The sequence below is a fragment of the Triturus cristatus genome, chromosome 4_1 (genome assembly GCF_964204655.1).
Source record: "Triturus cristatus chromosome 4_1, aTriCri1.1, whole genome shotgun sequence".
NCBI classification, from domain to species: domain Eukaryota; kingdom Metazoa; phylum Chordata; class Amphibia; order Caudata; family Salamandridae; genus Triturus; species Triturus cristatus.
The window spans coordinates 1,121,141,693-1,121,165,360 of record NC_140585.1 but is presented as its reverse complement, the minus strand read 5'-3'; the positions used below and the strand labels follow the sequence as shown (position 1 = coordinate 1,121,165,360).

The 23,668-nt window shown below is 45.9% G+C and overlaps 1 protein-coding gene across 1 annotated transcript in view; it reads right to left on the bottom strand.

Annotated features, from left to right (window-relative positions):
• Positions 1-23,668, bottom strand: part of CPED1 (cadherin like and PC-esterase domain containing 1) — a 269,952-nt gene that overhangs the window by 193,071 nt on the left and 53,213 nt on the right. Inside the window, 1 exon segment of the mRNA XM_085654157.1 lies at positions 10,593-10,782. Within this exon segment, the coding sequence (XP_085510283.1) occupies positions 10,593-10,782 (190 nt within the window).

Sequence of the window (23,668 nt, the reverse complement as noted above, 5' to 3'; positions counted from 1 at the left end):
CAGCGGAGACTTCTTTGTCTCCACCGTGATTAAACCCCTCTGAGGGCCCGGTAGAGTGTGGGCCATGAAAGGCAAACCTCACCTAATGAGGTTTGCCTTTGATGCCCACCTAATTTAGATGGGTGGAATTGGTAGTCAATTTTCACCGCCTGTCACCGCCAGGAAAACCCTAGCAGTAAGGGGCAGTGAAAACTGCTAAACAGACTGGTTATGGGAGCATTTTCTTTTTTTTTTTTCAAAAAGAAAATTCAGCTTCAAGATTTTCTTTTTGAAATAAAAAAGGAAAGTATGGCTGACGAAGCCCTGCACCAAACTGTAAATATCATTGACAGAAAGAGCTGTGACAGTAGTACCTGCCAATGCTTTAGAAATGATCGCCAGATGGACGGTCATTTCTAAATTTGGTGGACAGCACCTCCATCACGGTGATGGAGAAATTTACTCTGTCTCCCCGACAGAGAAAGGGCACCCCGGCGCCCTACCATCATATAAATTAGGCTCCTAGACATCACATAAGCGCTTGCTCATGATTATGCCCTCTCAAATAGCTACTGTTTCATGTAATCAGTTAAAAAAATGATAGTCTTGTAATGGATTGACATAGATGCAATATGTGCTTGTTCTGCGCTCTTGTTTTTGTTTGGAAAATTTAAATAATTTTTGGGGGATAAAAGGTGTATATGAATCATTCTAATAAGCCTTTCACTTGGGGTCAAAGGGGTGTGATCTTCTGGGACTGACTTATTTATCAGGCAAAACTCTTAAATTCTTTAACAATAAATGGAGGTGCATTTCTGAGATTTGAAAATCTCTGCTTTCCACATATGGAGAAGATCTTGTTCAAAGCAGGAGTGACAGCATCGACTGAGTTGCTGAGAATGACCATGAGGTTGGTAAACCTTAAGCATTCCTACACAAGACTAGTAAGATGTTTCAGGGAATCAGCAGAGAAACAAAGGTTTGCCAACCTCCTCCCAAGTTTCTTGTTGCACGGGGACATTTGTCACATTTCACAGGCTCAGGTGGACCGCTTTAAGTCATGCTCTGGTAGCGACGTGGCAGGTGCCTAGAATGTCTTCAACTTGCTTGCCCAAAAATGGGAACCAGGCCTGTTGCCTCAGCAGTCGTTTGATGGCCACAGCTCACCAGTTCCTTCCTACCAATGACACATTTCCTCAAGACTTTGGTATGAGTAGTCGAGTCCTGCAAGCAGCAACCCTTTCTCTTGGCATGCTAGTTCTCCTTGGATGTGATGAAGTGTCTTTAGATCTTCTAAGCTTTTGCATTTGTGGATCCTAATCGTGCGATACAAGTCTCCACGGCACTGAGTGTGGAAGAGTTTAGTCTTGGCTATCAGGGTGGGATCCGCTCAAGTTGCCTTAATATATCAGTTTAGTGTCATGGGCGCTTGCTGTATGATGCAGAACTTGTAGTCTTTGCTACGGATGGTCGTGATTTCATGTGAAATAAAAAAACATTTAAAAAAGAAAGCAGAACAATATAGTGTGTTCCAGGTGTGTGAATCACGTGGAATCTATAATCCGGCAGCCTTTCAATATGGAGTGGCATCTTGAGTTTGGGCTTCAAAAGACAGTGGGCCATATTTATGAAGAAATTACGAAGCGCAGCAAGTCAGATTATTGCGCTGCTTGACAGGAAAAGGCCAGGAATGCGCTGTATATAACACGATAATGCACATTTCTGCCTCTTCCCGGCACTGGCGCACATTGTGCAGCCTAGCGCCAACACAGGCACTCTTCCATCATGGTGCAAGGGTACCTGTGTTGTAAGCAGGATTGTTTTTGTGCAGGGAGGGGCACTGTCCGGCACAAAAATAACCCTCTGAGCCATTTTACTCTGTCACTGTGTGCTGCAACACGCAGCTCACATAGAAAGAGGAAAAAGGAGTAGAAATTAAGACATTTTTCCTCATTGCGCCTCCCCTAGGCAGGCGTAGCATTTCGGAGTATTACCAGCAATGGTAAATCTCGGAATGCGTAAAAATCCATGGGTTTTGCGTGGGAACACCCACACACCACCCATGGAATGCCTCCCTGGGGCAGAGTAACTCTGAATTTGTCAAGCCACTCAGGGCCACACAAGGTGGCCTTGCGTGGTTTCATAAATTGCATCATGAGGGTTGCGTCGCTTTTGCACCCCGTTGATAAATATAGCCCTCTGTTCCGTAATTTCGCCCACTCTGTACTTCAATCCCAATTGAAGTGCAAACCCATGTTTGTGCCAAATTGAGATTGCCCGCCAGAGAAGATCCAGGGCTTCTTTTTAATCAAACTGTGAACTTTTTAGGGGCAGCTAGTGTTTCCATTTGCTCTGCACACATTCTTAATTTTTACATCTGCAACGCCCAGTTTGAAGAATTTAAAATTAGCCACAGACGCGCAGGGGAATTTTACATAAGGGATATTGTGAAATAACACATTTCCCTGATTTAAAAAAAGAATTTCTTTCTCCCAGAGGAAAACGTTTTCCACCGAGTTTTGGAAACTCTTTGGAGACCCATCTGAGTTGGGATGTTCTGCTATTCCTTAACTGATATATAATTTAATGTTTAAATAAACAAACTGATATATTTCCGAACTGTGAGCAACGTTTTATCGCAGAAAATGTTCCAGCAAAGGATGGCTGAAGCAAGATTTTCCCCAAAAATGACATTTCTTCATGCAGATGGCTTGTGGCCATCATAAACATATTCACCTTAGAAACAGACAATGTACAGTAGACACAGAGGCATAATAACACACATTTCAATCTTAGAAGGAAGAAGTGATCAGAAGCTGTCAGTCTATCTAGCTCAGAGTCAGCCATGGGATGAGAGATCTAAGAACCTTGGCTCCCTCCACCAACCATGGTGTCAAGGATTCCTCGTTGACCTCCAGGTTCATCTGATGAGTGATGTGCAGCTGCCTAGCCTTGCTCCTTACCAGATATTACTTTGCCTGTGAAGATAATGTCCAGCCATGTTACCAGCCAGGTCCTTTGTTCCGCATGAAGACACGGAAGTGGCCGCCAGCGCGCGGTTCAAGAGAGGCCAATGCTCAGAGGACTCTCCTGGACCAAGCAAGAGAGCCCTAGGATAGGCCAGGTCAATAAGATGGAACAGGCTGATCATGCTCCTCCCTTCCCAGACAGACAATGGGTCTATCATGGCTGGCTCATACCTGAAGATTCTGTAGCCGCCAACGCATATAAAAAAAGTCCCATGTTAAATATGACTTACAAAGAAAAACCCAAAGCCTCTGGGGAATAGGCAGGCCAGTTCCAGCCCACCAACCAAGCACCAGGAGATCATGGCATACAGTCACTCTGTGTTTGTTAATTCTGATGAAACAAACTTAGAGAGTAAAGTAGACCAGGTTTATGCAGCTCCTGCCCTCCCAGCAACTAACTGGTCTCCATAAGTTAGGCTCCTACCTGCTGACTGGCAGGCATCAAGGCTCTGCGAGAGTGAGAACGAAGGCACGTATGAGTAGTTTGAATAAAAGAGCAGAGTCGGAAACATTTTGTGGGTTGAGACCAAGTGACCTTCTCTTCTCTCATAGCAGCCCTTGTAGATCTGGGCTCCTCTGCTCCTTAGAACCAATCAGTTCAGTGTGGTAAAAATCAACCCACATTTCAGCGTATGACTAGCCCCCTAAAGGCAGCCTTACTCCCTGCAGCGGGGTAGTCATTCTAGTACAGACGAATAAGAGGTTACTCATGAAGAACGCAAGTGATGTCATCAGCTCAGTGGCTCTTGCTGGTAGAGCCTCATCCGCTTCTGAACTTCATCACCTAGACTGGTGACTACGGGGTCCCAGAGTCCACCAGAAATCGAATGAGTTTGATGGAGAAAGTCAATCTTGCTTTCCCTCTCCCAGGCATGGACTGGACCTCCCTTTGAGAATTCCAACAAGATTTTTCAGTGAACTACGGTCCTTGCTGGGCACCCTGATTTGGGGAGGCAAAAGACATAGACTTGTGATGGGGAAAATCATCAGACTACTTGATTTGGGAGGATTGGCTGCTCCTCATTATGAGAGTTATTATATCACTGTGCAGTTGCGGTGGCTTATGTGCTGGATATGGGACGTTACATCTGTGGAGAATGTGGAGATATGGTGTAATATTGGGCAGCACGCAGCGTTGGAAGTATTGTGGGGGCGAGTGTCGCTGTCCTCTGAGTGCCCCAGGACTCTGCATACTGTTATTCAATGCTGGGAAAATATCTGAAGGAAGTGGGCATTAAAATCCTGTACTCCCCTGAGATACTCTTGTGGCCTTGCTTGGAGTAAAAAACAAATGCTTTTCCATATAATTGGACAGTATGGATGGAGGTCAGAATTGTAATGATTGGAAACTTGTATACAGAGGGTGTCTTGTCCTCCCCATTGAGGAGTTATGAGCAGATATGGGTTTAGACATTGGCTCGTTTCTTATGTTTGGGGCACTGGCAATTCGTCAAAAGACACTTGAAGCATGAGGAGCGGTGAGACACCCAGAAATGATGCTTTAATGTTGCTGTTGACCCTTGGGGATGGTGAAAAGACAGACACTGTGCATGTCACTTACCCTGTTTTTGTATTCTAGCCTCAAGAAATTAAAGCAACAATGGGAGACTAGTCTTAATCTGGAAAGAAGGAATCAACAACTTAAATCTACATCAGACTTATTTAGCCCCGGCTAGGTTTGCAAGAATCTTCAGAGGAGCTTCAGATCATTGTCAGAGATGCAGCTCTCCCAGGGCAGACTTCTTCCACATGGTGTAGAAGTGTAGAGTGATAACTCAATGCTGGGGTCAAGTTCTTACAATACTTAATCACCTGATGGGTACAACTTTGAAGAAATCCCCTAAGCTTTGCTTGCTGGGATGACTGACCTAAAATAAAGGCATCAAACAAATTTGTATATTTAGAGATCTGGCCCCGGTGCTGGCAAAGCGTAACATTGCAATGTATTGGAAGGCTGTGATGATTACCGCTTGGTTGCACAATGTGCGTATATGGACTGGGGCAGAGATTGCAGCAATCCACGCGCAGAAAGAATTCTGGGTAAACCCATACCGCATGACGATTAGGATGTGTTCTTGACTAAACCTGAAGCCAAATCTAACGAGATGCCACCATGAAGGATGTACAAGTATTACACATAAGCTAAGGAAGGAATGTCTGCTCTATTCTAAAGAGTAGTAGGTACCCCATTACGCCGACAGATGTGTGGAAAATGTGTCTGGGAAATTCTAAATGGGGATGTGCACAGAAACGTAACTATATATCTTGTTGGATCTGTCTGCGGCCTTTGATACGGTCCATCATGGTATCTTGATGGACCGTCTAAAGGAGTGCGGGATCCAATCCAAAGCCTGGGCTTTGCTAAATTCCTTTCTATCCGGCAGAGGACATACTGTTGCACTGGGTGGATATCAATCTAAACCCTTTTCGCTACCCTGTGGGGTCCTCCCTTAGCCCCACTCTATTTAATGTTTATGTTTCATCCTTGGCCCCCATTATTAGAGGATTTGGATTTGGTCTAACCTCCTATGCGGATGATACCCAAATTGTGGTGTCTCTACGACCAGGTCAGGAAACGGGTATAGATCAACATTTCCAAGTCTGTATGCAATCAGTTGGGAAATGGATGGCAGAGAATTGTCTGAAGCTTAATTCAGGCAAAACTGAAGTCCTACTGTTTGGAAAGGATATTAATTTTTGGACTCCAAGTTGGTGGCCAGATTCGATGGGCTCTCTCCCTCTGCCTTCAAAAAAGGTGAAGAATTTGGGGGAAATTGTGGATGAGAGACTCACCTTTGGGGATCAGGTTAATGCAGTAACATCATCAACTGCATATGAACGATCAGGAAAGTAATTTCATTCCTACCCCTAGGTAGTCGCCAAACAGTGGTCACAGCTCTGGTGCTGTCGAGGCTGGACTACTGTAACAGCCTGTATTTGAATATTCAACAAAAAAGTCTGAATAAACTTCAGCTGCTGCAAAATGCAGCGGCGAGACATCCAAATTCTCCTCCATCTCCAAGGAAATAAGGAAGCTGCACTGGCTCTCAGTAAGGAGTCGAGTGTGTTTCAAATCACTTTGCATTGTCTTCAAAGCTCTGCATGGCAAAGGCCCAGACTACTTGAACCAGCTGTTCCAGTGGTACATTCCGAAAAGAGCATTTCGCTCGTGCTAAGCTGGTTTCTGTACCGCCCAAGAGCAAAGCTTTGTGGGGGGGACAGAAGCTTTGCTGTGTGCACGGTGAAAGCCTGGAATGACCTTCCGTTTCACCTAAGAAACGCTACTGATCTGTTAGACTTTAGGAAGGGTTTGAAGACCTGGCTTTTTGCTGAATAAACTCCGTTCCTCCTTGCTCGCTGCCTCAGGATAGATATGCTAGCGCCAGGAAACCCTTGGGTAATTGCTGCGCTTTATAAAAGTTATTAACATAACATAACATATATATGATTTCCAATTTGTACCTGATACTGTCTCTGATGTGGTACTGTTACAATAAGTGATGTTGAAATGTCTTTCTCCCCTCAAAGACTTGGCACTTGTTAGGTTCCTTTTCTTCCTTTTCGTTTTTTAGGTCCCACCTAGCGACGCAGCGCGAAGAGCTGTCGCTAGCGAGATCTATTGTCGTCGACTTGCTTTGAAAGTGGGACAGGAGATGTGCACTTTCCCAGACGGCCGATGTGCACGCTCACGGCGTGTCTATCAGCTTGGTCCGGGACAGCACATGGGCACGCGCACGGCGTGTTCTCTTGAAAAATATTCACTTGGGTAATGTTCTCTTGAGTCGGGTGAATAAGGAAATTGACTGAGCCCTTCTGCTTGGAGGACTACTGCTCCTAGCACGTGGAAAGGTATTTCAAAACTAAGGTGTCTGAGACACTTTTCACAAATGCCCCTGCTGTACTCGTGCAGGCAGAGAATCACCCAAAGTAGCGCTTTCCCAATCACTAAAGTAGCGCTTTCCCAATCACCAAAGTAGCGCTTTCTCAATCACCCCCGTGATTGCAGTAGTCAAGTCACCAAGATTTAATCACCCCTGCGGCGGCCCGCTGGTAGCGCGATTGATCACAATCGCCCCCCCTGTGTAAACTACAGTCACGGGTTGCAGCCGGTTACCTTAGGATGTGAAGGGGGCTCTGCGTTCATCGCGCTGATCTCCGGTGAAGCTGCTTTCGCCGATGGTACGAGCCTCAGCCTCAGGTTCAGCTCCTTTCCTCGATGACGAGTTTCCCAGACGGCCTAAGTGCACGCTCATGGCGTGTCTATCAGCTTGCTCCCAGACAGAACATGGAAACGTGCACGGCGTGTCTTTGAGCGTGCGCCCAGACAGCCGAGGTGCGCGCTCGCACGCTCACGGCGTCTCTTGTAGGTTGCGGCTGGACAGCCAATGTGCACGCTCATGGCATTTTTTTTTATCCTTCGCTTGGTGGAACCGGGAATGTGCAGGGCCTCTTCGATGCTGCCAGGTACTTGTTATAGGGGTGTGAACCTTCTGTGTTCTTTTAGTGCTTGGCTTCGGTCTGTTGTGTTCTTTCCTTCGCACCCTACCTCCATTTTTAGGAAGCGTTGTACCGCTGCTGTGGCCCTCCTGGGTCAGCACCAGCCACATAGTTCCATACATCTCCACCTCATAGTTGCATGTAGTAATACACCACCCCCACATTTGTCTTTGGCTCTAGTCTTGTATCCCTCTTCGTGGGTCAGATGGACAGAGTGGGGGTTTCGAACCCAGCAGGTTGCCCCACTCTTGGTATAGCAGTTGCTGCTCCACTTTTGTAAGCCATGCTGGCTACTTATTTAGTGGGCGGCTCATTGTTCATTCTTCCTTCGACTGCCACTGCTTCACATTCTACCTCGGGGGCAAACACCCAGGCTTGCCCCAATGGCGACCCACCACCTAATACAGGCTTCTATTGGCCTCATGTCCTTTTGACTCCACTGCTATCTTGTCTTCAACATGCAGTGTTATTGGGTTCTCCTTTTCCTTTTTTGCAACAAATATTGCTTCTTTGTTGGCAAACATATATTCACGTTGATGACGCCTTGTCCCCACGGTGGGTGAATACAATACCGGGCATTAATGGTCTGTTGTCTGGATGGTTGTTGATGCAGCCAGCTGTCCAGAAGCTCAGGAAAACTCATATTGCTCCATGGGCTGTTAGCCACACCCCCTCAGTAACCCCGTAATTCCGATGAACCTTGTGTGGCCTTCAAGAGAAGCTGGGGAGACCTGCTAATCGTAGGCGTATGTTATTTTTTGTTCATTTGTTTTGCAGTGTTATATAGTGCAAACCAGACCCGATATGTGCCAAAGTGCTTTACATTAGCACTGATCGTGTACAAAGAAAATGTAGGTTTTGTTACATAAGATATTTTAGTGGGGTTACACTAAGCGTAAGAACAGTTACAAGTATCATGGACGGAATTTAAAGAAGAGAAACCTGTGGGCCTGGGTGGGAAACATCTACCTGCATTGCCAGATGTCTGTGGAGGAGCGAGGGCCTCTACACATATAGTCATAAAGGGGGATACTTTTCCAATCCTCTGGAGCCACAGTCAGATGTCCGTGTTACATCCAGCAAGTTAGAAAAGTACAAACAAGGTGATCATACTTCTTTTTCAGAACTGACTTTGTATAAGGTGCAAACTCAAAAAGTCCAGTGAACAAATACACACAAAACAAGCATTGGCAATGCAATAGGTCCCGCATTCGCGAGATTTTGAGCTATTGGCATTGTAAATTACAATGCCTTTTATTTATGGGTTTAAAAAACCTGCATTTATAAAAGGCATTTTCATTTACAATACCAATAGGTGAAAGTTTAAAAAATGCGAGACCTAGTGCAATCCAAATGCTTGTTCCTCAGGTTCATGTTTCAATTTAATTGTACTACTTTGGAAAATGTTATATTTTTTTATATAAGAAATCTCAGATGTGGATTATTGTGCAAGTATCATGTGTAAGGTACTATTATAAAATACAAGAGTTTGTTTATCGTGAGTCAATGACGTTTCACCATTCTTTACGAATCCTGATACCTGCTATGCCAATGTAAATTCCTATTGCTTGTTTCTATATTTTATAAAGAAAGATTTAAAGCAATACAAACCACTGTAAAGTACTACAGTCTTTCAAATTAGCTAAGTACATTCGCCTCAGTGGTTTTTATTTGTTGGTTTTTGGAGTTTCCAACATTGGCTTGTTCGAGAGCCACCACAGCGTTGCTGCCAACCAGTTGTCTAGGACTTCCGATCCAAAATCATCTAGCTATATAAAAAAAAAAAAACTGTACAGTACTACAGATTTTAAATTACACTACGTAAATGAGCCTCAGTGGTTTTTATATGTCTGATTTTTTGGTTTTTGCAGGTTCCACCATTGGCTTGTTCAAGAGCCACCACATCGCTGGTGCCAACCAGATGCCTGAAATTATCCATCCAAAATCATCTAGCAGTCCACGCGGCAAGAACGAAAATGGTTTGTTGACATATTATTCCCTCCTTAGACCTCATTTCTCTGGAACCTACTCTCTTCATTCTTCAGTTTGGAAGACATTTTCCAGCAAATTACTCAATGCGTGCCTCTTCTGATGGACTTTCACATATCCCTCTACTGATATTCAGATATTGGTTGATTCAGTGCTTGATTTGTTGTTGTGGGTGCAGGTGGTGGGCAGCGGAACTCATTTTAGGAGACCAGGACCTATATTTTTTGTCAACAGACTCACCCAGAGTAAGAGTAGGAAATATAGAAAAGGGACACAGAAGGAGGAAGAGAACGATAAGAAATAGTGGAAATGGAGACAAAAGGGATGAAACAAGAGTCAGATAAAGGGACAGAAAGTGCTGTGTGCTGCAATAAAGAGGTATGAGATGGGATCAAGATTAGGCATTGGTTATCTGACTTTCATCTCACTGTTGAGCATTCTACTCCCTTTTCGCAAAACTGCTCTTAGAAGACCTGATTAACAAAGGGCCGTGGCACTTGGGGTGGAGACTCGCAGTCATGGGGGAGTCTGCGCACTTGGGGCGGAGGCCCCGCAGTCATGGGGGAGTCTGCGCACTTGTGGCGGAGGCCCCGCAGTCGTGGGGGAGTCTGTGCACTTAGGGCAGAGGCCCCGCAGTCGTGGGGGAGTCTGCGCACTTGGGGCGGAGGCCCCGCAGTCGTGGGGGAGTCTGCGCACTTCGGGCAGAGGCCCCGCAGTCGTGGGGGAGTCTGCGCACTTGGGGCGGAGGCCCCGCAGTTGTGGTGGAGTCTGCGCAGCGGGGGCAGAATCTCCACAATGAGAATTCTCATTGCGGAGATTCCGCCTCAAGCGCAGAGACTTCCCCACGAGAGCGGGGTGTCCGCCCCAAGTGCGGAGGGCATTTGTGATTCATGTCCAGAATGTTCTGAAGCAACAGCCGGGCTGCCCCAGCACCATAAAATAAAAATAAAATAAAACACAAAAATATGCAGGTGGAGACATAAGTGCAGTTCTGAAATTATTGTGACTACAAGCATGTCCTCAATGACTTCTCCTCTAGGTGTGTTTATACACTCCGATACAAACATTGTGTACACAACAGCATCTGCTGGTTCTTACCTTGGTGTTGCTTCTTAAGTTGAAGGTCGTTCCTGAAGTCATTTTCTTCTGGCGGCAAGGTAGCATATCCCATCTTCCTGAGGATGTGTTTATAGAGCTTCATTGCTGTAAGGCCAATAAAGGGGGACGCAGACAACTTTCCACTTTCCACACTGTATTCATCAAGATACCTCAAAATGGCTTCCTCCAACTAGAATAAATAAATAAATAGAATAAAGAGCAAAGATGGTAAATGAGTGTCAAGGCATGGCGCTTCATCAAGATACCTCAAAAGGGCGTCCTCCAACTAGAATAACTAAATAAATAAATAGAATAAAGAGCAATGATGGTAAATGAGTGTCAAGGCATGGCGCTTCATCAAGATACCTCAAAATGGCGTCATCCAACATAGAATAAATAAATAAATAGAATAAAGAGCAATGATGGTAAATGAGTGTCAAGGCATGACGCTTCATCAAGATACCTCAAAATGGCGTCCTCCAACTAGAATAAATAAATAAATAATAAATAAATAGAATAAAGAGTAATGATGGTAAATGAGTGTCAAGGCATGGCGCTTTATCAAGATACCTCAAAATGGCGTCATCCAACTACAATAAATGAATAGAATAAAGAGCAATGATGGTAAATGAATGTCAAGGCATGGTGCTTCATCAAGATACCTCAAAATGGCGTCCTCCAACTAAAATAAATAAATAAATAGAATAAAGAGCAATGATGGTAAATGAGTGTCAAGGCATGGCGCTTCATCAAGATACCTCAAAATGGCGTCATCCAACTACAATAAATGAATAGAATAAAGAGCAATGATGGTAAATGAATGTCAAGGCATGGTGCTTCATCAAGATACCTCAAAATGGCGTCCTCTAACTAGAATGAATAAATAAATAAATAAATAAATAGAATAAAGAGCAATGATGGTAAATGAGTGTCAAGGCATGGAACTTCATCAAGATACCTCAAAATGGCGTCCTCCAACTAGAATAAATAAATAAATAAATAAAGAGCAATGACGGTAAATGAGTGATAAGGCATGGCGCTTCATTTACAGTTCAGCGGACGGATTATGTACAGTCTGCATAGAGGACTACTTTACTACCACCATTTCAGGGGCACTCCACCTGTCGATTGTAGACCTGTCCGAAGGCCCATGAGACATCTCTTGCAGTGGCAGGAACCGCGTCACATCGATTCCAGTCAATAGTAGGCAAACCTTCAATTATTTTTTATTTTCAAAAACAAAATCCCTAAGTTGGGATTTTCTTTGTGAAAATAAAAAAAACACAATGATTCCCTCACCATGGTAGATTTCCCCCATGGCATGAGGGTCATTTATAGGTTTTCTCTTCCCCTTACCGCCAGGTTTTACCTGGTGGTGACAGACAGTGAAAGTGGCCATTTGACCGCCCACCCTACATCGGGCAGGCAGTCAAATGGCCAAACCTCAGGCAGCATTTACTCTGTCGGGCCATCAGTGGTGTATGCCAGTGGCGGAGACGGAGTAATAAAAACAAACGAACTAATATCGTGATTGCACCACTCTCATTCAATATAGCCGAATAGTCCACATTGAGTCCATCTAATGATTAATATCCATCTTTATTGGTGATTCATGTTCTTCTTTCTCTTGATATACAACAGAATAAACAGCCAACGCGTTTCGTTCTCCACCGAGAACTTCTTCAGGGCATTCTAGATTTCCACAAACAAACAGAATGAGTGTTTATGACCGTGTTGTCCTGGTGTGAGTAGGTCTGTCCGCCCAATGGTTGTCAATCAGCTTATAGGTTGAAATGCACGCTGTTACTGTATTTCGGTATTCTATTAGAATCATCAAGTGGTGATATAATAGTCACCGTATGTTCCATGGTTCATGCTTTTTTGAAGCCATAGCGGGATTGCGCGAGGTACGAGATCGATGGTTACCATGCCACTTTAACAAAGGGCAATGCTGTGATATTTCTACTTAAAGCATGAACCATGGAACATTGCTTCATGCTGTATTGTATTGTATGCTCTCAGCTCTGTATGCAGTGCACCTCCCACTCCGCACTGTATGCTCAGCTCTGTATAGACCTCAGAACTTACGTTGTGCTGTCAGCTCTGTATGCACCTCAGACTCTGCGCTGTATGCTTTCAGCTCTGTATGCTCTCACTCTGCACTGTATGCTCTCCGCTCCGTATGCACCTCACACTGCTCATCGTACACTGCCAGCACCATATGTGCGTCTCCTGCCATAGTTATGAATGGAGATGTTACCATACAATTGCCTGTACCGGTGACCCATCAGTCTGGCGACTTGCCTTGCATCAGCCAGCAGCTGTGCTGTACTCAAGCTGACAGTTATAAGTAATAAAAAGTAAACGAACTGCTAATTTTTTTTTGCCATCCTGGTGGAATAAACAGGACTTTTGTACATAGGCTGGTGGAGATCAGAAGTGGGAAGGGAAGGTATGGAATAAGTGTGTGAAAAATGAGTGAGGGCAGATGGAGCAGGGGGGTGTCAGAAAGGGTCTGTTCAAGAGAAGAAAGTGTAAGATGAAACGAGGGTGTGTTTAAGTAGCACGTAGTGATAGAGATGGGGAAAGCGGGCGTGAAAAGGCAGGATATCCGAAAGAGGTCTTGAAAGTGTCACATCACATGCGTTTTGTGTAGCATATCGTCTGCCCCTTCACGCTGGTCAATGCCACGGAGAGCCGTGCCAGCTTGAGATGCATAGACGTCAGCTGTCCCTATGAAACGGCCATGACTTTTTGCCAGCCCTCTTTATCCAACTAATTTCACTTAACATGCTGGGACTAGGGGCGAAAAACACCCCCACCCCTGCCAACCTTTCAGGGGCCACTCAACCCTTCAGTGGGGGGCATTTCGCCCAAGACCAACATATGTTTGTGAGATATGGGAGACTAGGGGCCCCTTTCCACATACTGCAAGTGGGCCCTATCATTTTGTGTGACGCCACTAGCTGGGGCATGTTTGTAATGGGGAAGTGAAAGCATGAGCCCTTATGCTAAGTGAGCTCTCACTCTTGCCGTATGCTGGCACCGCACCCGGTTCTTGCATTTCCGTTTCTGCCTTTCTAAGCAGACGGAGCTCTCAGTGTATGTTACTGCAGGTTAATTAAGCATATACAGTATACGATAAACCCGGAAATGATGCATTCCATTAATCGCACACTGTAGTGCTACCTCATTTAATAACAAAAGGTTGACTATCTGCAGCAAAGGAAGAATTAATGCACATTAGTCTTGCGCTTTCTATTTAATACAAAATCCGTAAAGGGGTTGTCACATCCCAGGTTTGGTAGCATAGCGCAGATTGTCGCATAAAGTCCTCCTCTACATCTTCAAGCAGAAGTAAATTGGCTACATGCTGGCTCTGGTTACAGAAGCTAAAACAATCTTATTATTTACCCCAAGGGCTACAAAATAAGCATTTGCCTTACAGGGATATATATGTGCAGCGGGCGAGGGGGGAACCCCCAATACCAGAGTACCGTGTTTCTAACCAAAAGGCTTCAAATTTGCTAAGAGTCTATGTTTTATTACAACTACAGCCTGCAAGATGGGGGAGAAAGACTGTATGTGAACTAAGTGCACCCATGCAGATTAAAAACAGATGATTCCTGTGGGCCGCTGCTGGCTCCAGAGAGCAAAACGCTCTGGGAGTAAACCTTTTAAAAGAAGCTGAGACATCGACACGCCTTTGACCAGTTGCGTACTGAAGCCAGACGCAAAGGCCAATAGCGTGTGAGCACAACATGCACGGGCTTTGAAGAAAGCTGAAGTTATTCCGAGAGGTTGATTTCCTATGCAGTGCATACGCGCTGCCATAGGCTTGACCTAAAAAGGTTCTCCAATGTAACAGGCCAGCAAGTGCCTGTATTTTTATTTTCTATATCTATTTTACAGTATTAATTGATGTCCTCAATATTCTGTCATACAACCCCACATGGATTGGTCATTTTTCTAAGTTATAAGACAATGGTGTTCCTGGGGGAGCTGGTTTAGAGATCAGATGTAGAATCCATGCTGCAGTAAGCGTTAGCAGGTTGTGAAAGCCATTAGAGTACAGAAGCAGAGAAAATCCTTGGGGTCTTATTTGGTCACCACATTATTCTTGACTATGAAGTTGACATTTGGGCAGCTCCACTGGGCAAGCTATTTAATAAATCATTCAAATGGGACTGACCCTTTCATCATGGCAAATGGGCGTTTTTTTTTTTAAAAGGGCAATCACGTTATCAAATAATTATAAGCAGATCTTCCTTTTAGACCCAGTAGGCAAAATATTTCGGAAAGTTCTGTCCCTCGGCATTTTTTGTGTGCAACAACATTATTAACGATTACAGGCGTGATTCGGGTCCTCTCTAGGGACAATGGAGCAAGAGTTTAATTTGTTATGTTTTATAATGAAGCATGTCGCTCTGAATAAGAGGTGTTTTTTCAGGCATCCTTAACTTCAGACTAGCATCTGGCAACATAAATGGAGGAAAATTCAGCTCCTCAAATGAGGCATGTTACCCCGCTACCTCATCTTAAACTGAGGTATTTTCCTGCTGCAAGCCCATAATGGGGCTGGGGTGCCTTTTGGTATATAAGAGAAGTGTTTAGACTCCTTCCCGGACACTAAAGAGGTAAGGAATGGCCTTTTGCCTGCATGTCATTTAACATCTTAATAATGCTATGCATGATTGTCTAAGGAAATGCGATGAGGCTTGCCTTATAAGTAATGGAGTTCGGTTCCATGTTTATTTTATGCGGACAATGGTATTTTGCTAGCAACAAACAGAAAACGCTTTTCATAAACCGCTTGCAGCTTTTGCAAAGTGCCTTTTAAAAGGATCTGGAAGCCAAGGCCCCAGAAGATAGTTGCTAACAAGAGTGACACAAATAGATTCTCTATGTTGAATAAAGATAAGTTAGAGTTTGTTGAAGAATTTGATTACTTAGGATTCTGCTTTTATACGAAAAGATATTCTACCCCCCAAGTAAAAAGATTTACAGGGATCCTGAAAAACTTTGGACGTGTTGAATCTATATTATGTTAGCATCCAATCAATTGTCTGCCCCATTAGTTATTTAGGGCTAGGCCATGGACAGGGGCTCTTTATGATAACAAATTAGGGGGCTATTCGAAGTCGTCATTGTTGGCTCAGGATGCCTCTCTGGAAAATTGTGTATCATTCCACAGTCAACCTGATTAATTTGTTAAGGATTGGCGCGAGGGATTAAGAATATTCCGCATTTGGGGGCAGTCACCCTTGTGCTTATGTGGCCTGGGGCTCGGGTAAACGAGTCTGCAGGTGTAAACCACAACAGTATATGAGATCTGTTGACATTACCCAGGGCTCAGTTCAATGTGAACGGAGCCCAATGCTTGGGTAAAATCAACAATATTAATGAAGGCATGTTTCTAGATTAAAATATGGAACACCATTAATTCCATCGTCAGCTGGATGCTAGTGCTTAATTATATCAAACACTTCTCCAGGCTGCTAGAATTACCTAGATTCTATGTTTCCCCTTCTCCTGATCTCTGTATGTACATTTCCGTCTGGGAATCCTGCTGTTACTTTGTTTCACAGCCAGATGGCATTAGGCGGATAGAGTCTGTGGTGGCTCTGATGATCGTGTGGAAGATGAAATGCACTATAGGTTTGCTACAAAGTAACAATGAACTCAGGAATATTGGGTGAAACCACTGCTTGTTGATTAGGATATTTACAAGGGAAAGGACGAATTGAGGTTCTGTAAAGCACAGGGCAGGAGAAGGCTCAATATTGCCTTGGTAATAGGTCCACACAGCACAGAGCAAAAGGACATTGGGCATAACTCTATGATGTGTTTCATCTAGAGTCTGGTCAAAGCATGCAAGGGTTTAGAGTGCCCAGTGTTTTTATATTATATGATGAAGGGATTTGGTATATATATTGCTGATGAAAACTATTATTCAGAACAAGTACATAAAGTGACAATGTAGGACGCAAAATAACCGAGAGGCAGAGGTCATCAGTTTTAGAAATATCATCAAACTCAAATAAAGCAATAGAATAGAAACTGTAGAGTAGTCACAGTCCAGATAAATATATGTATCCTCTTCTATAGAAAGTAAAATATAATGGGAAAGAACATATTACACCAGTAGGGTTCACTGTTTATGATTTTTCTAACATCTAGTTGATGGTGTTCTGACCACAGTTTCACCTCAGCATTCTTTTGGTTTTAAGGGAGAGTCTAACCCTCTGATTATCAAGTGACCCAAAGTCTGGAAGCAGTGGGTTTTAAGGACAGATCTAGATGCTCAATGGAAATGTACTGCCCATATGCATGCGTGTGCATGTGTGTGTGGTGTGTATGTGTGTGTTTCTGCGTGTGTGTCTGTGTGTGTGTATGACTGCATGCCAGTGTTTGGTATGAAAAGTAGATTTTTGATCTGACAACCTAGGTGTCCTTGAAGTTTAATAGAATTACATAGTTTGTTTAATTATATAGCAGGCAGCATGTGCACAGTAAGCACAGGAATTTCACATTTTCTGCAACTGCGCTAGTTTGGAGTGCAGGATTGCGTGGATTTCTGGACATGATCTTTCCATTTTAATACATCTATTGAACAAACACTCACATTCTCCCCCTTCATGGTTCAGAAATATTTTTCTTTGCTCTGGTTAAAAAAAAGTATCTTACTACAATCTGTCTTGGAATCCATAATGATGATGATCCGGGACTTTTTAGGCAGATGAGCTTGTGGAAGATGTGTTTAGCAATAAAGACCCTCTGTGGGCCATCAAAAGTGTGAGGCATAAGGATAAATTCCAACAGTTTCAATTTTTTAAGTCACTCACTGATTAAAAACTTGGGGATCGGCCTACAGAGAACTTCTTAAGCATCCTGTGATTATCTTCTGAAGACGATTACTTTGGTTTTAGCAGAATTTGGCTACATCCAGCACTCTCTTATTCAGGACCTGATTTCCCTAAGGCAGGTGTCCAGATTATGGTAGTAAGTAGAACTCCCAGAAACTTTAAGAAGGTTTGCAGTACTTATAAACACAGTTGGATTATGTATGGAAAACACGGGGGACACTAAACCATGAAGCCTCTTAAATACCAGGTAGAGTAGCTTAAAATTCCCCTTCTGCTATGGTGGTAGCTGCCTTAGGTAACGCTGAACTACAATATAGGGATGCTGCTCTTCAAATCAAAGATCAGGTGCTCTAAACTAACTATATCACCAAGTTTGATAGACAGGCATGCCTAACTTAGAGGCAATGAGTAAAGTATGTATGGCACACTGGAAACAGTAATAAAGTGAAAACACAACACAAGAAAATTCCACACCAATTTAGAAAGATAGAGTAAAATTTGAGGCCAAACAACGCTAAATAATCAGTAGAACCAGAGACATGCAATTGTAAAGTTTTAGGGGGAAAAAAATACTGTATAAAAGCATTAAATTAAATATTTGGTGGTGCCAGACCGGGACAAAGGCACAAGTTCAGGTCGACCATGAAGGAGGGTGGGCCAGCTACAGGGACACAGTTAGGCCCATTGAACAAAGTACTTTGAATCTTGACGTGTGGCCTACGCGGTGTCACATTGAGAGGCTTTGCATCATCCGACGTCTGTTCCAAGGAGCTGCAAGGTCTCCAATGCAAGGTCATGTGTCGGGTTGCATTGGACTGTAGCTTGTAGCTGTGTGGCAAGGCTTTGCAGAGCTTCACATCAGATTTGGTGAAAACCAGAGCTGCACTGGCTACGCAACTTTAGCACACCTTCCAAGGGTCTAGGACTGGAGGGACACCACTTGAGGAGTTAGGACTCACAGCAGGCAGAGTCCAGTTGCAGGGTCCAAGATTGTTGAAGATTTTCTGTTTCTGAGGCTCTAATTAGGAGGCCAGCCAACTAGCCCTTGGAGTCACTCTGGTGGGCCTGGGTTTAAGATACAGGTTCAGTCGTTCCCGCTCAGGAAGCAGGGAATCACAGTAACAAGACAGCAGTGTTGTATCCTTCTTAAAGCTGAGTAGCACATCAGTTACACTTCTAAGTCTTCAACAGGTCCAGATATGTACTACAGAGTTGAGTCTGTAAGTCCAACATTTATACCTAGTGGCCACTTCGAAGTAGGAGATGTTTCTAGAGGATTCCACCCCTCAGATATGTTTGGAATTTCCTGCCTCCCTGCCCTGGCACCAGCCTTTCTGTGAGCACACAAGACTAGTGTCAAAACTATTTGTGAGTTTGCTGAGGCAGAGTCTTTGTGATATGCAAGTAGGGTAGGGAACAGAGCCGCCCCTCTATCAAGTCAGAGATGACCCATTCTGCCAACACATATTCCCCCTTTGTCTCACTGTCTGGGAGTAATACACAAAGATCAACTGGCAGCTACACATAGTCATGTGACGCAGGATACAGGCTGCAGGCATTGTGACTGAAAATTCAACTTTACCATTAAAGAAGGTTTTAGATTAGAATTCTTTAGATACCAAACTTGATATTCTACCTGCTCCCTATTGAAAGTTAGCACTTAAGTAAATGTAATGAGGTAACCCAATGTTATCCTATAGGAGAGGTAGGCCTTGCAGTAGTGGAAAACAAATGGAGTTTTTCACTACGAGGACATGTAAAACATAAAAATACATGTCCAGCTTTTTAAATACAATGCACCCTGCCCTCTCAGCTGTTTAGGGACTACCCCAACTTATATGCATTAACTAGCATTTGCAATCCAATAGATTTCGCATTTACGTACGTTTGAGCTATTGACATTACAAATAACAATGCCTTTTATTTTTGTTTTCGTTTTTTTTTTTTTTTTAAACCTTTATTACAGAATGCAAAGATATACAAAGATGGGCCTACAACCTTCAGGCCGGCCGCTAGCAAACAGTGAGAGCATAAAATACAGTCATTAAACACAAGCGGCAAGTGATAAAGGTCCCAGAAGTCGAGGGAAGCGTTGGCGGCCACACCGGCCGGACCCCCCAAATGGCGGTTCCATTTTTTATAAGAAACCACAAACAAATCCACAAGGCAGCAAAAGTCAAAGCAGCATTATGAGCTCCCCTGGGGAGGACCCTACCGATCCACAGGAATAGGGGGGGGGGACAGGCCGGGGCAGAAACAAAGTAGACACAATGCCCAGAACCAAGGTGACAAGCAGACTAGGGAGACTGGGCCACTGCCAAGTCAGGCGTCAGCAGCGGGGTACAAATCCCGCCACGATAGGAGTTTCAGGGGCCCCACACCTTCACCCATTTCCCAGGCTTACCTCTCGCCACATACACTACCTTCTCCTGAAACATACACCAATCCATGTTGTCCTTCCACACCGAAACCGTTGGTGACCTCTGGGAGCCCCACAATTGTGCTATGTCACGCTTGGCCACCATATATCCCAGAGTCACCCACCACGTCTGCGGCACCGTATAATCAGTTGGCTCCCACACATTTAGCAGACATCTCCTAGCCTCGGGAAACAGCGCCACATGCGTGACCGCTTGCAACACCGCATGTACACCACGCCAGAATCGCGCCACCTCCGGACATTCCCACAAAATATGGATAAAGGTCCCTAACAAACCACACCCACGCTTACACAGTCCATCCACGGCATATCCCATACGCATCAGACCCGGCCCCGAAACATAGACCCTGTGGAGTATTTTGAGCTGGACGAAGCGAAGGCGGGCCGGTATGGCCACCTCTTTCGGGGAGGCCACCGCAGACACCCAGTCCTCGTCATCCAGCTCCAATCCATCGGCGACCCATGCCTCACGAAGGCCAGTCAGCAGTCCGGAGCGATCGTTGATGAGCTTCTTATAAATCAATGAGATAGTGCCATCCGGTACATGCCCATCTAGCACTCTATCTTCCAGAGGGGAGCACTCCGGTATGGAGGCAACATCCGGGAATACAGAACACAGCGCGTGACGAACCTGTACATATCGGAAGTACTCCCTGTCCTGCAACTGGAATTCCTTCTGCAGCACATCGAACGTTTTGAATCCCCCCCTCGTCCAGAGATCGCCCACCCTGCTGATGCCTATCATGTCCCACTTCTCAAAGCCTTTCGAGGTCCACAAGCAGCCCAGTCGCTCAGATGCATACAGTGGCATCGCCCGGGTCAACCGATCCTTCCACCCCATAGCCAAGTTTGCCGCGTGCCACACCCGTACCGCGACCCGCGTAGGACCCGCCAAAAGTGCGTCGAGCGATGTAGAGTAAAGCGCACGATTATAGTCACCACCCGGCAGTCACAGTTTGTCCATTTCAAAAGCCGGGTTAAGGGCGGGCCCATAAAGGCCCTGGTTTATCGCAGCCAGCTGGGAGGCCCAGTAATACCGTTTGATGTCTGGGAGGGCGACCCCCCCGTCATACCACGGGAGCGTCAGCTTCGCGAGGGCGATACGCGGCCTCCCATCCCAAAACAGGTGGCGCTGCAGACCCTCAACCTACCGAAAGTAGCGCGCCGGGACGACGTCCATCGTGTTTTGTAAAGCGTATAAGAAACGTGGCAACGACATCATCTTAAACAGTGCCGCACGGCCGAGCGGCGAGAGCGGCAAGCGCCTCCAACGCGCCACATCCTCCTTCAGGCGCTGGAGGGGGGGGAGTAAGTTCTGTTTATATCAGGCCGCAGCGTCCAGGGTAATAAAGATACCCAGATACTTAAATCCCTGCGGAGCAACCTGGATAGGAACACCCCGCGGAAGGATAGGAGCCTCCCCCGAGAGGACATACACACAGGATTTAGCCCAGTTGATAACTAAGCCGGAGTTGCGGCCGAATGAACGCAACACATCCACTAACACAATCAGTGATTTGCGCGGGGAAGCAAGGTACAAAAGAATATCGTCCGCGTAAAGGGATACACGATCCTCATACTCGGGGGTCCATCGGAGACCACGAATCGAAGGGTGCCACCGCAGCCACTCCGCCAGGGGCTCCAAGGCAAGCGCAAAAAGGAGCGGCGACAGCGGGAAGCCCTGCCGCGTGCCCCTGCCCAGCTCAAACGGCGCCGATACTCTACCATTCACCGCCACCTGTGCCAGCGGTCCGGAATACAACAGTTTCACCCAGCCAATGAATCCCGGGCCAAACCCAAACTTAGCCAGCGTCGCCCAAATATATGGCCACTCACGCGTGTCGAACGCCATAGTGGCGTCCAAGGACGCCAAAATGGCTGGTTCTCGTATGAACGGGACCCTCGCGAGCACCCCGTGTAGACGCCGCAAGTTAAGCGCGGTGTTGCGATGAGGGATAAAGCCGGACTGGTCCTGGTGGATCAGATCGCACACCACGCCAACCAGCCGATTAGCCAGCACCTTGGCGAGAATTTTCAGCTCCGCATTCAACAGCGAAATGGGCCTGTAAGACGTGACCCGATCCCGCGGCCTCCCCTCCTTATGAATAACCACAATAGTGGCAAGACGCTGGTCCAGCGGGAGGGAACCCGCCGACCGGGCCGCGAGGAACATAGCGCGGAGATGCGGAGCCAGTGTATCCGGTCGTAATTTGTACAATTCAATGGGAAGGCCATTAGGACCCATGGCCTTGCCAGAGGCGACCGAACGTATGGCGAGGGCAATCTCCTCAGATGTCGGGGCCGCGTCCAACGACAATTTATCCTCCTCCGAAAGGGAAGGCAGCGCAATGTCTTTAAGCAGGTCATGGGAATCCTCTTCCGAGCGGGAAGATACCGGGGAATACACCCCACGGAAATACTCAGCGAAACATTCAACAATTTCCTCCGGCTCAGTGACACACACACCATCCAGTCTCTCAATCGACGGGACCACTCGACTCGCTCTCTCCTTTTTATCCAGCCACGCAATCAATTTACCAGCCTTATCACCCACATCATACAGTCGCCCCTGTTGCTCTCTACTCAGGCCCCTGGCTGCCTCCGTGACTAGGGCCTTGTAGTCCGCCTGTTTGAGTCGGAGAGCATGCAGTTTATCATCCGTTACCCCACACTCCAGACCACCCTCCAACTCAGTTATCTCAGATTCGATACGGGTCACCTCCTCCCGCTCGCGCCTCCGGGAATGGGAAATGAGGGACAGGGCCTCCCCCCGGAGTACCGTCTTAAACGCCTCCCACAAAGAAACCGCAGACGACACAGACCTCACATTGTCTTCAAAATATCGCTCAAGAGATTTAACCAAATCAGCGAGAATTGTGGGGTCACGCAGGTACCAGGAATTAATCGGGACCACCCTCCCCTCCCCCCTCGGGACAATGTCGAAGTACAACAGGAGCGGGGAGTAATCTGAAATACCCCGAGCCAGATGTCGTACCTCCCCGACCCTCCCTGCCTGTGCTGCTGGCATCAGAACATAATCAAGCCTCGAAAGACTACCATGAGCCCTGGAATGAAAGGTGTATTGTATCAGAGTAGGGTGTTTCAGCCGCCAACAATCCACCAGCCCCAGGGTATCCAAGAGGCCAGATAACCAAGCTTGGGCACGGGGGAGATCCCTGGGAGGGTGACGATCCTCAGTTCCGGAAATTACAGCGTTAAAATCCCCCCCAACCACTAGAATCCCCTCCGGCAGGCCAAGAAGAAGGCGCCCCAAATCAGCAAAAGTAGTTGTCTGCAACCCTGGCGGGACATAAACAGAAACCAAAACAATCACTTTACCCTCCAATCTACCCACCAGAGCCGTATATCGTCCCCTATCATCATGGAGCACCTCATCAACCTCCAACGGGAGCGAGGTTTTAACCATAATGCCCACACCCCTCGAACCAGATGTGAAGCCCGAGTGGGCTGCAAGGCGATAGCCCCGTCTGTTCATGGCACGAAAGGAGTTTCCAATAAGGTGTGTTTCCTGCAGAAATACTATAGCGGGTGAAATTCGTTTTAAGAACTGCAGGACCACTCTCCGTTTTATCCTGTCCCCCAGTCCATTGACATTCCAGGACAAAAGGCTCAGTCCCCTACCCCCCATCATAGCCAAAACCAATCAATCTCCCCCCAGAGAGCACTTTAGCGATAGCACAACAATACTTCTGCCTTGTGGTACAAATAAACAATACCCAACCCCAACCCAACATCCCAAACAAAACTCC